The sequence below is a fragment of the Miscanthus floridulus genome, chromosome 7 (assembly GCF_019320115.1).
Source record: "Miscanthus floridulus cultivar M001 chromosome 7, ASM1932011v1, whole genome shotgun sequence".
Classification (NCBI taxonomy): domain Eukaryota; kingdom Viridiplantae; phylum Streptophyta; class Magnoliopsida; order Poales; family Poaceae; genus Miscanthus; species Miscanthus floridulus.
Window position 1 is genome coordinate 115,459,291 of NC_089586.1, and position 17,462 is coordinate 115,476,752.

Genomic DNA, 17,462 nt, shown 5'->3' on the forward strand with positions numbered 1-17,462 from the left:
ACCGTAGTGGGATTTGTTTTTTGTTTGAAAGTAAGGCTGTGTTTAGTTCCAGAAAGTTGGAATTTGGGGCTACTGTAGCACGTTCGTTTTTATTTGACAATTAGTGTTTAAACATGGACTAATTAGACTCAAAACGTTCGTATCGTAATTTTCCACCAAACTGTGCAATTAGTTTTTTTTTCGTCTACATTTAATGCTCCATGCACGGGCCGCAAACATTCGATGTGACAAGTACTGTAGCACTTTTTGAGATATTGGGGTGGAACTAAACAAGGGCTAAATATAGAGTAATTTTTCAATCCAAGCTGACCTCAGCATACAGCGTTGATGGTCCTTTGACAGAAGATCCTGAGTGAGTTCTGACCATGCCTTTGTCCCCAGGTGGGCTAATGAGGCTTTGTTTAGTTCGTTTCTCTACTGTTTACTTCATATCTCATGGAATGTTTGACATATGCATGAAGTATTAAATATAGGCTACTCCTTCCGGTTTTGATTTTAAAGTCGTTCTGGAGATTGTTGCGATTTCAAAATAGAGGTCGTTCATCAGCGTTTCCGTCCATTGTGGACTATTCTGCCCTCACGCGTGCTCGGTCCCGAGGCTGGACTCGCTAACTCTCGAGGCGGCAATTAAACTGCATGCGCCGGCGCAGCCCTCTCGTCTTCCCTGCTCCTCTTTGAATAGACGGATGCAAAAACGCCAAAAATCACAAAAAACCAGCACAACTCATGAATCGAACCCGCGACCTCGAGACTCCAGAATAAATGCAATAGCCACTAGGGTGGAGAGAGGTTGTTGTATTGAAACAACTCCGAGGGTTATTTAATAAGGGCAAACATGGAAGAATAGACCCAAATTAATTACACCTTGGTATGCTAAACCTTGTCCTAAACGACCTTAAAATCAAAACCGGAGGGAGTACTAATTTGCAAGACAAATCTTTTAAGTCTAATTAGTTCATGATTTGACAACGTGGTGCTTCAGTGACACATATGTTAATGATGGATTAATTAGGTTTAATGAATTTATCTCGTGAATTACTGACGGATTCTGTAATTTATTTTTTGATTTTTATCCTAACACCCCCGTACGACCTGAGACCCCAAACTTTAATTTAAACAAGGCCTCACCTTTCCGCGCAAAAGATGAGATGAGATGGGTGATCCTCTCCTCAGCCGGGCCTACCGCAAATGGAATCAGGCTTTTCCATTTTTCAAAGAAAAAAAAAACTCGCTAACACCGTTCGTCTCCCGCGCCGGCCACCAACCGCTGCTACCAAGGGGCAAAATCGTCAACCCAGCTTGCCCCGGCGCCTATAAGAAGGTCCCTCTCCATTTCTTCAAACTTTAGTTCCAGAGTCCTTCAAAGCAAAAAATATTATCGAATATTAAAGCATTTTCCTCGTCGATATAAAAGTAGAACAAAGAGGTTTTTCCTTTTCGCAACTCCGTCGTCCACCACCAACCTACTCCGATCTGGCCGCCGTAGCGTAGCTAGCGTAGCCGAACTGTCCCGCTCCGGAGACTCGCCAGAGTTTCTCCGGCCGACTAGAGGCTAGCTGTTTCCGGCGAGTTGCTCCGTCGATCTCCTCCGCACGGCTGAGGAGATCCCGCAGACGCTCGGGGGCTGGGGCGTGCATGATGGGATTTTGGTTGATTCCGATGGAAACTCCGGCGAGGCTTCTGTGGAGCACCAGCTTCTTCCGCCACAAGATCGCCGCCATGCTCGCCTCCTCCTCCTGCTTCTTATAGATCCCACCCCTCACCGTCGTCGTCGGCAGCTAGCTAGCTCGCTAGCTTCTGTACATACGTCGACGCCAGCCATATAGATATTATTAGTCTTCATCCACTCCCGATTAAGTAATAATTCAGGCAAAGAATCTCCAAGCTTTTGCCTCGATCTTGCATTGATCCATGGAGTCCGGACGGCTCATCTTCAACGCGGCCGGCTCCGGCGCCGGGCATATGCTTTTCCTGGACTGCGGCGCAGCCGGTGGTCCTGTCGGCGGTGGCGGCTTGTTCCATCAAGGTATTAGTCCCATCCAAATCTCTTTGTTTTGCGTCTTCGTTCGTACGTGGTGCTTCCTTCGATTTCGATCTTCGCTTGGAATTCTCGTGTACTGATTGGGGTTGCCATGTGGGAGTGATGAAGGCGGGAGACCGATGCTGCTTGGCCTTGAAGAAGGGCGCGGCGTAAAACGGCCCTTCTTCACCTCGCCCGACGAGCTCCTCGAGGAGGAGTACTACGACGAGCAGCTGCCGGAGAAGAAGCGCCGCCTCACCCCGGAGCAGGTAGTCAACTACTCTTGCCACCTAGCTACAAGGCAACACGTAGAGGCATGGCGTGGCCTGACCTGGCGCGCGCACGTGCAGGTGCATCTGCTGGAGAGGAGCTTCGCGGAGGAGAACAAGCTGGAGCCGGAGCGCAAGACGGAGCTGGCGCGCAAGCTGGGCCTGCAGCCCCGCCAGGTGGCCGTCTGGTTCCAGAACCGCCGCGCCCGGTGGAAGACCAAGCAGCTCGAGCGCGACTTCGACCGCCTCAAGGCATCCTTCGACGCTCTCCGAGCCGACCACGACGTCCTCCTCCAGGACAACCACCGCCTCCGCTCACAGGTATATCCTCTCGATCGCCCTTAGCAACCCAGCAGAGATTTCTTCCATGGCGGTCTCCAAGTACGTTACTGATGAAGATTCGGCGATCTGTACGTGTTGTGGTTTCATTCAGGTGGTGTCGTTGACCGAGAAGCTGCAAGAGAAGGAGGCAACGGAGGGCGGCGCCAGCGCTGCCACCGACGCCGCGGCGTTGCCGGCGGTGGACGACGTCAAGGCTTCCTTGGCCGATGACGTCAAGGAGCCAACAACAGAGCCGGCGGCGGAGGAGGAAGCGGCGTTCGAGGTGCAGCAGGTGAAATCCGAGGACAGGCTGAGCACTGGCAGCGGCGGGAGCGCGGTGGTGGACACGGACGCGCAGTTGTACGGCGCCGGCGGCCGGTTCGCTGCGGCCGTTGATAGCAGCGTGGAGTCCTACTTCCCCGGTGGCGAGGACCACCACTACCACGACTGCGGGATGGGTCCAGTAAACCACGGCGTGGGAGGGATCCAGTCGGATGACGACGGCGCCGGCAGCGACGAGGGATGCAGCTACTACGCCGAAGAAGAAGCCGCCGCCGCCGCCGCGTTCTTCGCCGGACACACCCACCACCACGCGGACGAGGACGAGGACGCCGGCCAGATCAGCTGGTGGATGTGGAACTAGCAGAACAATCTTCCCGCGGGGATCGGCCGTCAAATCAAATCTTGTGCCAAACAAAAAATCGTGCCGTAATTTTCTTTTGCGCAACGTTGTTGTAAGTGTAAGCCTGTAATGGTGAATTATATTCCTAGCTATGGTTATGGTGAGAAAGTGTATGCATGCATGGTATGGTAAAATTGGGTAATTAATATTGTTAATCCCAATCACTCGTGGCGTTGGAGAGAAGATCAATAGAGTTGTGGGAGAAATAAGTGCATAGAGGCAAGTACTCTTTTTATGGCACAGTGCCTATGTCAAATCAGGTGTTACCAAATTGGAGTTTTAAAATTTACTGTATGCATTTTCGCATGATTAACTGTGATCAGTTCAGAGTGAAGCTGAAACTGCTAGTGAATTAATGAATGTAACAGTTCCTGAAAGTGTTCTGTAGGTTCAGGTCTGTAGAAAACAAAGAAACCATGACCAGCAGTTGGCCAGTCGCATGTAGATGCAGCCTATATAGCATTCAGCTTCCAATTGCGAGTCAACAGATAGCATCTAGGAGTAGTATAAATCATGCCACTGAATCCTTTGTTTAAAACAAAACGTAACATGTCCCTAAATGATTGGCTAGTGGTCTGTGAATGAAACATGCATGGCAGCACGCAGTGTTGCTTCAGAACAAACACAGGGTACTTTGGTTAACACCAAATTAAGTATAGATCAGTGCGCCTGGAAAGCTTAGAACATGTTAAACAGGTCTTCCACTTGCGCAATACCAACATGAGACAGATGCAACTTTCTCGCTCCCCCTTTCATCTTTTTCAGACATGCACAAACAGGAAAACTGAACAAGAGTGGTGGCAACTTTTCACATTCATTACACGGAAAATGGACAGCTTTCAGTGAAGCATGCAAACGGTTGGCCCTGGCAAATCTGTTTTCCATTCTTGTTCCGTAGCTCACTAGCTTGCGTATTATAGTAAGCATTTACTAGATATTCTATAGGTGGGTGTTGACAGCGCAATCGATGGAGAAATGGATGTCCTCTAGCAAATTTGACGATCAAACAATCTTGTTTGGTAAATTTCACCGATTTATCTAGGTTTTTTATGTTGGCACGGTGAATTTCAGTTTAGACTTTAGAGGAGGGTGAGTAGTGTGAGAGAAACGGATATCTGATTGGCTTTGCATGCACTCTCTGTAGCCACAGGCATAACTTAGTATGGTGAAAGGTCTTTTCGTCGAATATATCTGGAAAAGCTAGCTTGTGGTGATGTGGTCTCGTGGAGATGGAACAACAGGAACTGAAAGTTGTTGCTCAACAGTGTCTAGATGAACACTGAATAGAAATGTGCGCTGGTAAAAAGAGGATTTTCTTCTCTGCTCGATCCAATCCTCTCTCAAAAGAGAAGTGTCTTTGGCCGCCACCGCCACTCCCTCTGTGCTATCGCTCTCACCGGTTACTTTTTACTGTTTTGCAAGGTCGATGCGTCCCTCACCCTCCCATCATGAAATGGTTTGCCCTAGAACAGCGAGGCATCTTAATCCCTCGCGCTTAGAGCAAGGCTAATAATACAGCCGGCTTGTTGACCGTAAGGTTCCTTGCAGCCTTCTCTTAGCCCACTCATACAGTAGATGGCTCTTTACCGTTAATACATGGTCCACTTGTCTCTCTCACAGATTTTCTTGGTTCTTGTGCCCAAGCCGGCTGTAAGCTTACAGTCCGCTTCTCCTCTCTCTCCTCCCCTCTCTCCTCCACCTCAGCATTTAGTCGGCTTACAGCCTGCTATTATACTTGCTCTTAGTACATGCCATAAAAATACTCGTAAACCATGCCACCTGCTTGCTACGATTAAACTAATATAAGCACATGTTGTCATGCATGGGGATTTGACATTTCTTACACATGAAATCTCATCTCAAGGACAGATAAACTTTTAACGAAAGGACATATAAACCTTTGTTACCGGTATCTCTGCTGTGGTCTTCCTGAGCCTGGCATCCATGTTGATAGGGCCCTGATTAAACCGATGCCATGTACTAGTGTTCCTGCATTAGCATTACAAAAGCAGTTCTGTCTTGGCCGTGATTGGACACGGGAGCACCTTTTGTCTTTGTACAGCCCCCCACTCATAAACAGCCAAGATTCCATCTCGCCTCCTGGACGGCGTCGTCGTCTAGAAAAGCTTGTGTTTTAGTAATAAAGAGCCACCAACATGTGGCGTGATGGGGCCGTGTTAGCCATCTAATTGAGCCGATAATCTCGTCGCGGTAGCGGTGCTCGTCGGTTAGAAAAGAAAAAAAAATCTGTGCCGCCTGCGGATGAGAGTATTTGGATGGGGGGCCTCGCCCCTCGCCGTCCGAGCATCTATCGGGGTTGCGATCACCCCCGTCACGGAAAGCAGAGACGTTTTCATTTCTGAAGGTGACCGCGAGACACTGATGGGACGAACGGGGGGACAAGGCGTGTGGAGTGGAGAAGGCGACCCAGCGCCGACGTCCACGGGTAGTAGCCGACCCAGCGGCGACGTAGTGGTATCAGCAGCTTATCAGGGGGGCGAGCGCCGGCGGCGTCCACGGCGAAATGAGAGGGGAGCTGAACGGGTCGTCGTCGTCGACTCAAGGGGGTCTCGTCTCGGTGACTCGTTGTGCCATCCATCGACCATCGTGTTGGCTGCTTCGGCACCAACCGCTGCGAGGGGGGCCCTTCGCTTTCGTGGCGTCCCGGTCGGGCCAGCACAGCGCCGCAGTCTTTGGCGTCTTGCCGCGCTCGAGATAGCTGTCGTTTGGCTTTGGGGATCGGCAACCTGACGACGCACGGACCATAAGCGGCGAAAAAGGGAGCGTTCGGTTCGGGCGGAAGGGAGCTCCTTCGTGCAACACGACACGGCGTGCTGCCATAACGGAGCTGGAGCTGGGGGCACCGGGCACTGGCACACTGCCTGCCAGTCTGCCACGTTGGGCAGGAGCAGATGGTGTGGCCGTGTGGGGTGGAGCGGAGGAGCCTGGATTGGATCGCAGCAGCAGGGTGGGCGCATGGCATCTGCTGGAGTCTGGACGCTTTTCTCATGTTGATCTCCGCGGTTGGCACAAGCACAACCCAACCAACCCCTGCTCCGCTCGCCATGTTCCGTGTCTGGGACTGGGCGTCCCCCCGCTCCACAGGCCACAGCCAGGAAGCCAGCCTCGCACCGCACGCATCTCCCAATCAGCGGCTGAGGCTGCAGCAGTGCAGCTTGAGGTGCCGCGGCCGGGCCCGATCCCCGTGCGTCGAAGCGGTGGGCGCGCGAGGCGGGGGTTTTGGTTGATTCAGCCTCGTGCGTTCCCGGGGCCCGGGGGTTTGATCTCACACGAATAACACAGCACATGCCTCGCGCATCACGATACTGCTGTTTCATCGCGCCGTCCGTCTGCGCACCTGGGCTGCCACGTGCTTGCCGCCGCCGACTGATGCTACACTCTTTTCCACGGTGCAGGGGGTGTTGGTGCTCTGTCACTGTCAGTCGGAAGCACACAGACACAGCTGAGCTGTTGGCACGAGTAGGCTCCTGACAAATGTGCCACGCATCGCAAATAACTAGTGCTGTACTAATTCGTCCAAGGTCTGATTAACATCCCTTTTTGGTCTGTCGCGTTCTGGTCTTAAATATTCAGAAAGAATCATATACCTGTACTGCTAAATGCAGTTTAACTTGCCGCAGTAAGAAAGAAGACAGTACATAATTAATTCAGGGTTCAGGCGAGATCACGCTTTTTTTTTGTGTGTGTGTGTTTTGAAAAAAATAAATCAAGGTTAAAAGAAAAACTGTGAGCTACAAGCGCCGGTGCCCATGGCCCAACCGAAGTGCCTCTCGGATTGAATCGGTACTACTGCTACTACCATGGCGGCCTAACTCAACCCTTGTTTGCTGGGCCTCGTACATTCCATGGCGGCCTATCAGTTTGCAGGGCCTAACTCATCAGTTTGTAGGGCTCCTCGACAATGGCCTCGTACATTCAATGGCGGCCCATCTCTACTATTTTCATTTTTTTTCTCAACCTTTGTTTGGTAATTGGCGGTGGCGGGTCAATGCTTTTTTTGTATACAGAGTCCCCAAAAGAATGGTATGCGTGCCGGTTAAAGTACTTTATGTTTGACTAAATTTCTAGTAAACATTATTCACATTTATGGCTTCAAATCAATTTGTTATGAAAATACATTTCATAATTAATCTAATGGTGTTTATTTGATATTATAAATATTTATACTTTTTTATCTATAATTAGTCAAACTAGGTATACTAAAACATGATACTGTTTTAGAATTGCATTCTATTGGGGATGGAGGGAGTATATCGCATTAAAATGACATCGGTGATCGCAATAACAACATCGAGCAGTTTTAATCGCCATACTACTGCGCCACGTTCACTAATCAGTCTCAGGCTCTCAGCCCTTTAGGCCACCACAAAATTAATTAAACACCGTCATTTTCTCTATTGCCATTTTTTAAAACACAAAATATTAAAATCCAAGGAGAAAATTTACAACAAAAAGCAATCAGCAAGTATTTCAATGACATCAGACGATACTTGGGTCAAGCTACGTTTTCGCATCGCGTCTAGCGGATTTCCCCATTTGCTATTGTCTTCACCTTGCACACTCCAGCCGAAGTCATGAAAGGGACATCTTTGTAGCAGGCCACAAGCTCGCCACTGCTATGCAGGTCAGCGGCTAGCTTCTCCCAGACCTTGCTCTTGCCACTGAGAGAAGCCTCAGGCTCACCGGAGTGCCCAGCAAAGGTCACCCTCTCCCCCACGGCAGCATCCGCTGGTGGCTCAACCAACTCAACCTAAATTGCGCATGTTAGGCACTATTTTTGCATCAAAATGACTTCCTTGTACTGCTTTATGATTGTGCACTTCAAATTTCAAAGTGTAACTTTTATCAAATGTGTGAGGGTATTGGATGCCTTACCCTAGTATGGTCCTCATTAGAAGCAGCCAAAACCATGGCATGTGATTTTATACCACGCATCACCACTGGTTTCAAATTGCAGAGAACACAGACTTTCCGGTTCTGCCCATTCATAGCAGATATCACAAGTCAGTGATAACAAGCAAGGCATTTTTGCAAGGAAATATCTGCAAAACCAAATCATGTCTGGAAAGACCAACCTGCATTTCTTCAAGAGGAATGTATTTGACAAGGCCACTAACCACCGTTCTTGGAGCCTCCTCTCCAACATCGATTTCCTCTACGTACAGTGAATCAGCATCTGGGTGCTTCTCTGCTTTTCTGATAAGCCCCACTCGAATCTCCAACTTTGCAACAGATAATTCTGCCTCTGCCACCTTTGATTTTGAGTTACCAGACTTTTTCTTTTGTTCCTTTTTTGAGCCTCCTGGATAATAAAAATGAGAAAACATAGACAATTACTTGCTGCAATCTGAAATAGGTTCGCAGAAAATAATTCAAAGAAGACTCGTAGCATTTCAAACAGGACAGAAAGGTTGAAATCTACCATGAAGCTGACACTTGCATGCTCTACTTCTGTTATTGTCTTCCAAAATTACACTAGGAGCTCTAGCTCAGATTAAGAAGCAGTGGGCATCCGGGTTTGAGCCCAGGTGAGCATGGTGCTTGAAAGCACACCTGCCAACTGGACAAGTGCTTGATCTCTAGATAACGTTTCCGTAAGTTGACCAACATGAATTTTTCTCTTTGTTCCAAAATGTGTAGCAGAAAAGACAGTTCTGCGTTGTGTTCTGGGATTCTAGCAAAATTTGAAGAATAAATTGTCTAAACATTTACCAGATAATGCTACTGCTGTTGAGCTGGTTAGCAATTTTTGTGGCTTCAGCGTCAGCCACTGCTTTTGAGCTCCTCTCAGCTTGACTGCCTGCATATGTTTCCCTATGCTTACTCACCTTTTCATCTTTCTGCAATGAGTTCAAGTTATGGGGTGTAAACTTATGGCCAACAAACAAAAATATTCTAAATGAAAGACGCACCAATTCCTCAAACAGAGGTACAGGCCTCCCTATTTTGTGCCCTGCTGGTACAAGATCCCAAGGGGTTTTTGCCTTCGCACTTTTCGCCCTTTTCTTCACTGAAAGAAAGAGTTTCTTCTGGGGACAGGTTTAATTGACGTAGCACCTTATAGAATATACCACATAGTGAGATTTGGGGGCAAGAGAATGCTATTCGAAGAAACTCAACACTCAATAACAATTAGGACCATACTTCTTTTGAGAAGGAAGGCATGAAAGGCTCCAGCAAACAGGCAAGGAGATAGACAAGACCAACTGAAGTTTTCATCACAATCGCACAGTTTGCTGGATTGTCCTTATAAAGTTTCCAAAATTCACTGTCCTACATTAATTTTAGCAAAGCAAAAACAAATTAAGATTTACTACAGAAAAATGAGGTAAATGAAAGAAAGGAAAAAGGAATTACTTGCAAATAGCGATTTCCATCAGTAGAGATGCCCATTGCACTCTTCAGTCCTTGTTTTAGCTTAACCTGTCATAAGAAGATCAATACAATGTTAAAAAAAACTAGCAGCCGACTTGGCGCATGCCGTGCTGGGGTTCTGCCGCTTCACATAGTGCACGAGAGCGTCATTTACCTTTTCCATTGCATCAAGATATTGTTCAACAGATTTACTGACTTTTTCTGCAATGTCACTTGTCGATGGATGTGACACAGCACCAGGAGCGTCAGGTATAATTGAATCATATCCAGCTCCTACAGAAATAACAACAAAATGAAATCTCAAAAAAGTGAGTAAGGCAAGAGGAGCGGTTATTGATCATAAATGATTAACATATCAATAAAATTCTCAGATGGTATTATATTTGATGTAAGACTGACTAACCCGCTGGTTTTGCAATAAAGCTTAGCACACGATTGATGAAGTTTCCCAAGTTGTTTAACAACTCACTGTTCAATTTGGCTTGCAAATCGGTCCATGTAAAGAGTGTATCTGACGCCTATGTAAATCAGATCAAATGTGTTTGTTAAACTACGTAAAATGTCATAAATCAAATATCACTGGACAAGTTTTGGAAACCTCAGGTCGATTCATAAGCAGGTAGTATCGCCACACTTCAGGAGGAATATTCGTATCCTTGGCATCATTACCAAAAACTCCGATACCCTTACTCTTGGAGAATTTTCCTACAGGGGCAAGGAGTATTTAGTTATTTGTAGGAAATATATGTACACACTGCAAAATGTTTTTAAGCACAAACAAAATTCAAAGGAAATGGCAGACTGTAGGCAACACCAATATACCAAACACATTCAAGAGAAACCATTTATAAAGCATATTTTATCAGGCATGATATATAAATTTGAAGTTCATTAAACATGTCTGAAGACAACAACTGGCATGAACTGTACAATTTGATTCATTAATTCTCCAGCAGTGCAAGATCAACATTGAGGAAATGGCCAAACATATCTTCCAATACTTGACAGAACCCAGTTCAATTAAAGAAGCCTTGTTTTTAGCAAATGTTGATAGCTCACATGATGAAATGAACTGCATACTAATCCGAAAATAACAAATAGAAAACCGTAGCAACCATAGCATGTACCTCCTTCATAGTTTAGATATTCAGTGACACTAATGGTCTTCATCATTGTCCAATTTTCACCAGTTCCTAGCAGTGTTGAAGGAAACATGATCTGAAAGCACCTTCCAATCAATAAGCACTTCATAAAAAGGAGTGCTTGCAAGAAATGACAGTTCACAAGTGCCACAAACATAGTATGGAAATATTACTGTTCCTAGAAAGTATTGCTGTCAAGGAGTAGTGACTTCCTACAGATAAATAGAACTTGGAGCTATGGAAACAGTATCCAAAAAAGAGCACAAGAATGCCAATTGCTCATAATCATGTAGTGATGATAAATCAATCTCTAATGACTCAAGGAAATGTTCGCATTTTTTAGACATCATACCGTATGAAATGGTACATTATCTTTGCCCATGAACTGAAATAATTCCACATTATCAGGATTCTTCCACCACTTCTCCCACTCAGGTGTATAAGATGCTGTGATGGACACATAGCCAATCGGTGCATCGAACCAGACATAGAAAACCTGAAAATAATCAAAATGGGAAATCAGATAAATTCATAACTGTAGACTTTCTTCAGAAGTGATATGGCTGAACCTTATCTTTATACTTCTCGATTGGAACAGGAACTCCCCATTTAAGATCTCTTGTGATACAGCGTGACTTTAGTCCTTCCTTTAACCATGCATTTGTAGCTTGAATGGCATTTTGACTCCACATACCAGCTACTGAAGTATCATTAATATAGTTCACCAACTTGTCTTCTAATAGAGGGAGATCCAAGAATAAGTGATCTGTTTCACGAATATGGGGAGTATTCTTACAGACCTACAAGGAAAACACAATGCCAAAAGGATATTCATTGCTCACATTTTAATGTCGTCTTATACAATTCGATCAAAATGATAAAAATACAGACAGAAAAATGACAGTGTACACTAAGTACTGGATATGCTTACCTTACACTTTGGATCGATTAGTTCAGTTGGATTCAGCATATGGCTGCAGTTGTCACATTGATCACCTCTCGCAGCTTTATTAGTACACCCTTCTATAGGGCATGTTCCTTCTACAAGCCTGTCGGCCAAAAACCTTTGACATGTATCACAGTAAAGCTGCAAAGCAGAAAAAATTATTGCACAACAGATATACATACGTATCTGAATACACAAGTACAATACCACAAACAATCTGTACCTGCTGCATGGTGTTTTCTGTCAGCCAATTGTTTTCCATCAATTTATGGAAAATTGCTTGGCAGATTTCTGTCTGCTGAGGAGAGGACGTACGCCCAAATTTGTCAAATTTTATGTCAAACCACTTGTAAACCTCGCTGTGGATAGCATGGTACCTGCAGTTTTCATCAGCAAGGAAAGGTTTATTTGAAGAAAGCTTTGTTTCCCCAAGTACAATTAGTTAGGTTCCTGGTGGTGGAAGGTTCAAGTCTCCTTTGTTCAAAAAAAAAGAAGGTTCAAGTCTCCGACCTTAAAAAAAGGATATTAAAACAACTGAGTGTTGCTGAAATGCGTATGTTGCGATGGAATTTGTGGTCACACAAGAATGGACCGACTTCGGAATGACGATATACGTGATCGTATAGGGGTAGCACCAATTGAAGAAAAACTTGTCTAATATCGGTTGAGGTGGTTTGGCCATGTCCAAAGCAGACCTCCAGAGGCACCAGTGCATTGTGGAGTCCTAAGCCAAGCTAATAACCTTCAGGAGAGGTAGAGGAAGATCGAAATTGACATGGGGGAAGGACAATAAAAAGATATTTGAAAGCTTGGGATATACCTAGAGATCTATGTTTGAATAGGAGTGCTTAGAAAGCAGCTATTGAAGTGCCTGAACCGTGACTTGGAGCTCTTGGTGGGTTTCAACTCTAGCCTACCCAACTTGCTTGGGACTGAAAGGCTACGTTGTTGTTATTGTTGCTGCTGCTGCAAGTCTCCGACCTTAAATGGTAGCTCACGTTTTTTTGCCACTAATAATTAGTAGATGCATGTGGTGATTTCGTCAACGTCAAGATTTTAGCCTAGTGTCTCCAAGGTACTTATAGGTGCATACACGTGTTTCAAAAAGGAAAGAAAGAAAAAAGTGTTTTTTATTTAATATATGCATCTCAACAAGCAATGTATCTACTACATGAACAGAATACTTCATGTATACAATAAAGACAAAGTAAAAATCAGTGGTTTTAAGAAAAGGTCAAATGCTTATAAACAAGATATGATAATCGAGTTCTAATCAAATTATAGCCAATGAAGATATAATGCACAGAACTGGCAGGATTACGATTAAGTCATCAGTCAACTATTGCAAAAACCAAATCACTTGATTCACTATTGCAGCATGGACACTCATGTTCAATGTGATTTAGGAATAACAACGTCTAACCGAAATTAAGATCAATAAGTTAAAGAAAGCAAACGCAGCAAGTGACACTCAAGGCAGTGAGGAACGTCAAAAAGCTGAAAAAAATAACTTAACTATAGTATTGAACGCAGCAGCACCCTACTACCCTACGAGTACGAAATACCACTGCGAGCCACACTCAAGCAGCGAGGAACGTCAAAACGCAGAAGGTTCGGCTGCACCAGGCAGTTCACCTCGCCTCGCAAGTTCGCCATGTACAAAATCCCCAAATCGAACAGCTCGTGCATAACCATATATCACCAAATCGAATATCTTTCCCCCCAAATTACCCAACGATTGATCAAATTTCCAACTAGAAGAGAAGCGCCGCCCGGCCGCACTGAAAGGCAGGGTTTTCAGGTTAAGGGCCTGCTGACTCACTTGTCACAGATCTCCTTGGGCGAGCACTTCTCCTCCATGGCCTTGGTCTCCGTGGCCGTACCGTACTCGTCCGTCCCGCATATGTAGAGCGCGTTGTACCCGCGCAGCCTGCAGTAGCGCGCGAACACGTCGGCGCTCAGCACGCCTGCACAGTCCGAATTAAACGCCCGTGAGACGAACGGCGAAGGGGCGAGGGGATAATTCGGGGAGCGGGGAAGGCGGGGCGGCGGCGCGGGAAAGGGAGGGAGGGAGGGACGCTCACATCCGATGATGTTCCCGAGGTGCGGGACGTTGTTCACGTAGGGTAAGGCGCTGGTGATGAGTATGTTGCGGCGGCCGGGGATCGGCAGCTTCGGCGGCGGCGGACGACGACGCCATGGCGGGCGGAGGTTTTGGTGTTGTCCGAGTCACAACCTACCCTCGTGGACTCGTCGAGCAGACGTTGACGGCGACGGGTTTTGCCTCTTTATAAACCGATGCCGCTCCGGCCATCTGACAGCCGGGCCCACCGTGGTCGTGAAGCAGGCCTGGAATCTTCCTCGTCCCATGGATTCTGACGCCGGTCGCTTTCCCGGGTTCGAACCGGACAGATTCTGGTATCTGTGCACCAACAGATTCTGACGCTGATGCACCCACGCATTACGCATTAAGCATTACGCATATATACTCCCTCCGTCCCAAATCGTACGTTCCAAAAATCTTGGAGAGTCAAAACATCTTAAGTTTGACCAAGTTTATATAATAGGATAATAACATTTATGATACCAACTAAGTATCAATAGATTCTTTGTTAATTATATTTTTATAGTATATCTATTTGATGTCATAAATCTTTGTAATTTTTTTTATAATTTTGGTTAAACTTGAAAAGCTTTGACTCTCAAGATTCTTGGAATGACTTACAATTTGGGATGGAGGGAGTCCGATGGATTGCAAATGCAGTTGGGTTCGGGTTCCACCAGACGAATTCCCCTACGCGGCTATGCCTTGAACTTGCTCGTCCATTTGTTGCCTTGCCCACCTCCCAATGGCAAGGCATTCAGGAATCAGGATTCAGGAATCGGGCCTGTTCGGCAGGACTGAAAAATACTGTTTCGACTGATTGTTGTGAGAGAAAAATACTGTTCTGGCAGGACGTGAATAGTATTTTTGTGAGGTGGCTGGCCAGCCGGCAACCAGCCAGCCGAACACAGAGAATTCCACGCATGCTATCTGAAGCTTCTCCGCACATGCCATTCAGAGAATTCCGGATTCCGAACTGTGAATCGCATCGCAGCCTCGGCCGCTAATTTTGTCCGCAGGTCTTGTTGATTGACTCAGGTCGCAGATTATGAATATTTTTTTTAAAAGGCGACAAGAACTTTGCGATTTTTATTAGACGACAAAAAACGAAAACAGAATTATAAAAGAATTAAAAGAGGGAATAGGCCACTAAGCAACACTCTAACTTGACCCTCAGGCCACCTCCTTGACCTATTCCCCCTGTCCAGCGACTAAAAATAAAGAGAGCTTTCTCTGAAGCAGAACACACACCCTGATCAAAACCTGACCAAGGAACACAACTATAGCTAAGATTGTTGATGCTGCTGGGTCCCCCCATGATTCCTCATCGCCAACTGGTGCTATTCCTTGCAAAGAAAAGCTACTTGTCTTAGGTTGCATCAATGTGTCCTGAAAAATTCTTCGGTTGAGCTCCATCCACACATTCCACCATAGGTAAATCATTATTCCATCAAATATCCATCTACGATCTTTATCAATTTTTGCGCGGCATTTTCACAATTAATTGTGAATGGATCCCTCCATCGGCACCGTGTCCAGTAATGATAATCCAAGCCATTGTTTTAAAACTGACAAAACTTCCTTTGTGAAAACACAATCCTTACAAAGATGTATTGGCGTTCCGGATAGATACTGCACGCCTTACAAGTCGGTTCATTCGACCAATTGCGCTTGATCAAGTTGTTGGCTGTTAGAATTTTCTTGTGTAACAACGTCCACGCGAAAAATTTGCATTTGGGCTCCACCTTTGCTTTCTAAATCAGCAGTATTCTCAATTCGCTAAATGATCCTTGGAATTGAATGCCATAAGCACTCTTTGCTGTGTATTCCCCATCTACCGTCCATCACCACCGGATATTGTCTTCCCTGTCCTCGTGGAGTTGAGTTTGCCCTATAGCCTCTCATAGCATGACGTATTCTCTTATTTCCTGTGCTGTACTTAATGGGGTTATACGAGAGATCCATGGGTTATCTTGTAAAGCCTTTCTTACTGACAGGTTCTTCCTTTTCGCCTTCTTGTACAAAGTTGGTGCGATGTTTTTTTGGCGTTCTTCCATCGACCCATGACGATTGCCAGAACTGGGCCATATTTCCATCCCCTATTATTACCTCTGTTGATGCGGCGAAAAGGTCCTTGTCTCTACTATCGACAGGCAGATCAAGGTCGTTCCAACTTCCATGCCCTATCCCTGTGCTTCCATTGAAACCATAGCCATCTTAGTCTCAGAGCCCTTGCAAAGCATTCAAGGTGCAGACGTGCAGTTTATGAATCTGTTTATCCATTAGGAACGTTGTAAATCAGTTGGTTATCCTGATGACTGTATTATTTCCTTACACATAAATTTGTCACGGAGTAACAAGTTAACTAACCACCCGAAACATTGTTTTTCCTTTCAAGCTCTGCCGTTGTCCGTGATGATGGAGTTCGGGACTCCAAGGCAATGGACGATGTCCGTGAAGAACAACACGGCCTGCTTGGATTTGATCAGGGTGATCGGCCGAGCCTCTATCCACTTCGTGAACTTGTCCACGGCGACAAGTAAGTGCGTAAAGCCCCCGGGCGCCCTCTTGAGGGGCCCTACTAGTTCGAGCCCCAAGACCGCGAATGGCTACATGATGGGGATTGTCTAGAGTGCTTGGGCTGGCAGGTGAGTTTGTCGAGCATAGTACTGACATCCTTTGCAGGTGCGTACGACCTGCTCGGCATCGGCCACTGCGGTTGGCTAGTAGAAACCTTGTCGAAATGCATTTCTGACCAAGGTTCTAGGTGCGACGTGATGTCCGCAGACCCCTCAATGGATGTCTTCCAGCAGGTCCTTCCCTTGCTCTATGGGGATGCAACGCTGTAGGATTCTGGTGTGGCTGTGCTTGTAGATCTCCCCTTTGATGACAACGAAGGACTTGGTACGACGCGCGAGCCGTCGGGCCTCCGTCTTACCGGTAGGGAGCACCTCGTGGAGGAGGCAATCGAGATAAGGTGTTCTCTAGTCGGTTGGAGGGCCGGGCTCCGCCACTGGGTCTTTGACGAGTTCCGTGACCTCAGGGTCGGATGGAACTGAGGGTCGGTCAGCCCCCGAGCCTAGAACTGGTGGCTTGTTGCCGGCCTATTCTGGTTCCTCGTATCAGACAGAGGGCTTGTGCAGGTCGTTAGTGAAGATGCCGGTGGGGACCGGCTCTTGGCTTGATGCCATCTTCGCTAGCATGTCGGCTGCTTTGTTGAGCCGCCTTGGGATATGGTTGAGCTCGAGGCCGTCGAACTTGTCCTCCAACTGTCGAACCTCATGACGATACGCAACCATCTTGGTGTTGTGGTAGTTTGACTCTTTCATGACCTGGTCGACGACCAGTTGTGAGTCGCCTCGGACATCAAGCCATCGGATGCCCAACTCAATGGCGATGCGCAAGCCATTGACTAGTGCCTCGTACTCAGCCACATTATTTGAAACCGGAAAGTGGATGCGGATTGCGTACCTACCCTGAGGGGGGAAACAAAAACTAGCCTAACCCCGGCGCCCTTCTTCATCAGTGATCTGTCAAAGTACATCGTCTAGCACTCCTGATCGACGGCCGACGGCGGCATCT

The 17,462-nt window shown here is 46.6% G+C and overlaps 1 protein-coding gene and 1 pseudogene across 2 annotated transcripts; one reads left to right on the forward strand and one right to left on the reverse strand.

The window, feature by feature from the left end:
* The first annotated feature begins 1,340 nt into the window (after positions 1-1,340).
* On the forward strand, positions 1,341-3,548 carry LOC136467660 (homeobox-leucine zipper protein HOX16-like). 2 transcript variants are annotated; one of them, XM_066466427.1, is made up of 4 exons: positions 1,341-2,026; positions 2,142-2,289; positions 2,371-2,610; positions 2,723-3,548. In XM_066466427.1, exons 2-4 carry the CDS (start codon positions 2,161-2,163, stop codon positions 3,251-3,253), a joined length of 900 nt encoding a protein of 299 aa, XP_066322524.1. In that variant the 5' UTR covers positions 1,341-2,026; positions 2,142-2,160; the 3' UTR covers positions 3,254-3,548. The 2 variants fall into 2 exon arrangements, with proteins under 2 accessions (XP_066322524.1, XP_066322523.1); XM_066466426.1 differs by having other exon boundaries at positions 2,150-2,289.
* Positions 3,549-7,684: 4,136 nt separating this feature from the next.
* LOC136466111 (probable methionine--tRNA ligase) lies at positions 7,685-14,005 on the reverse strand (annotated as a pseudogene).
* Positions 14,006-17,462: the final 3,457 nt, after the last annotated feature.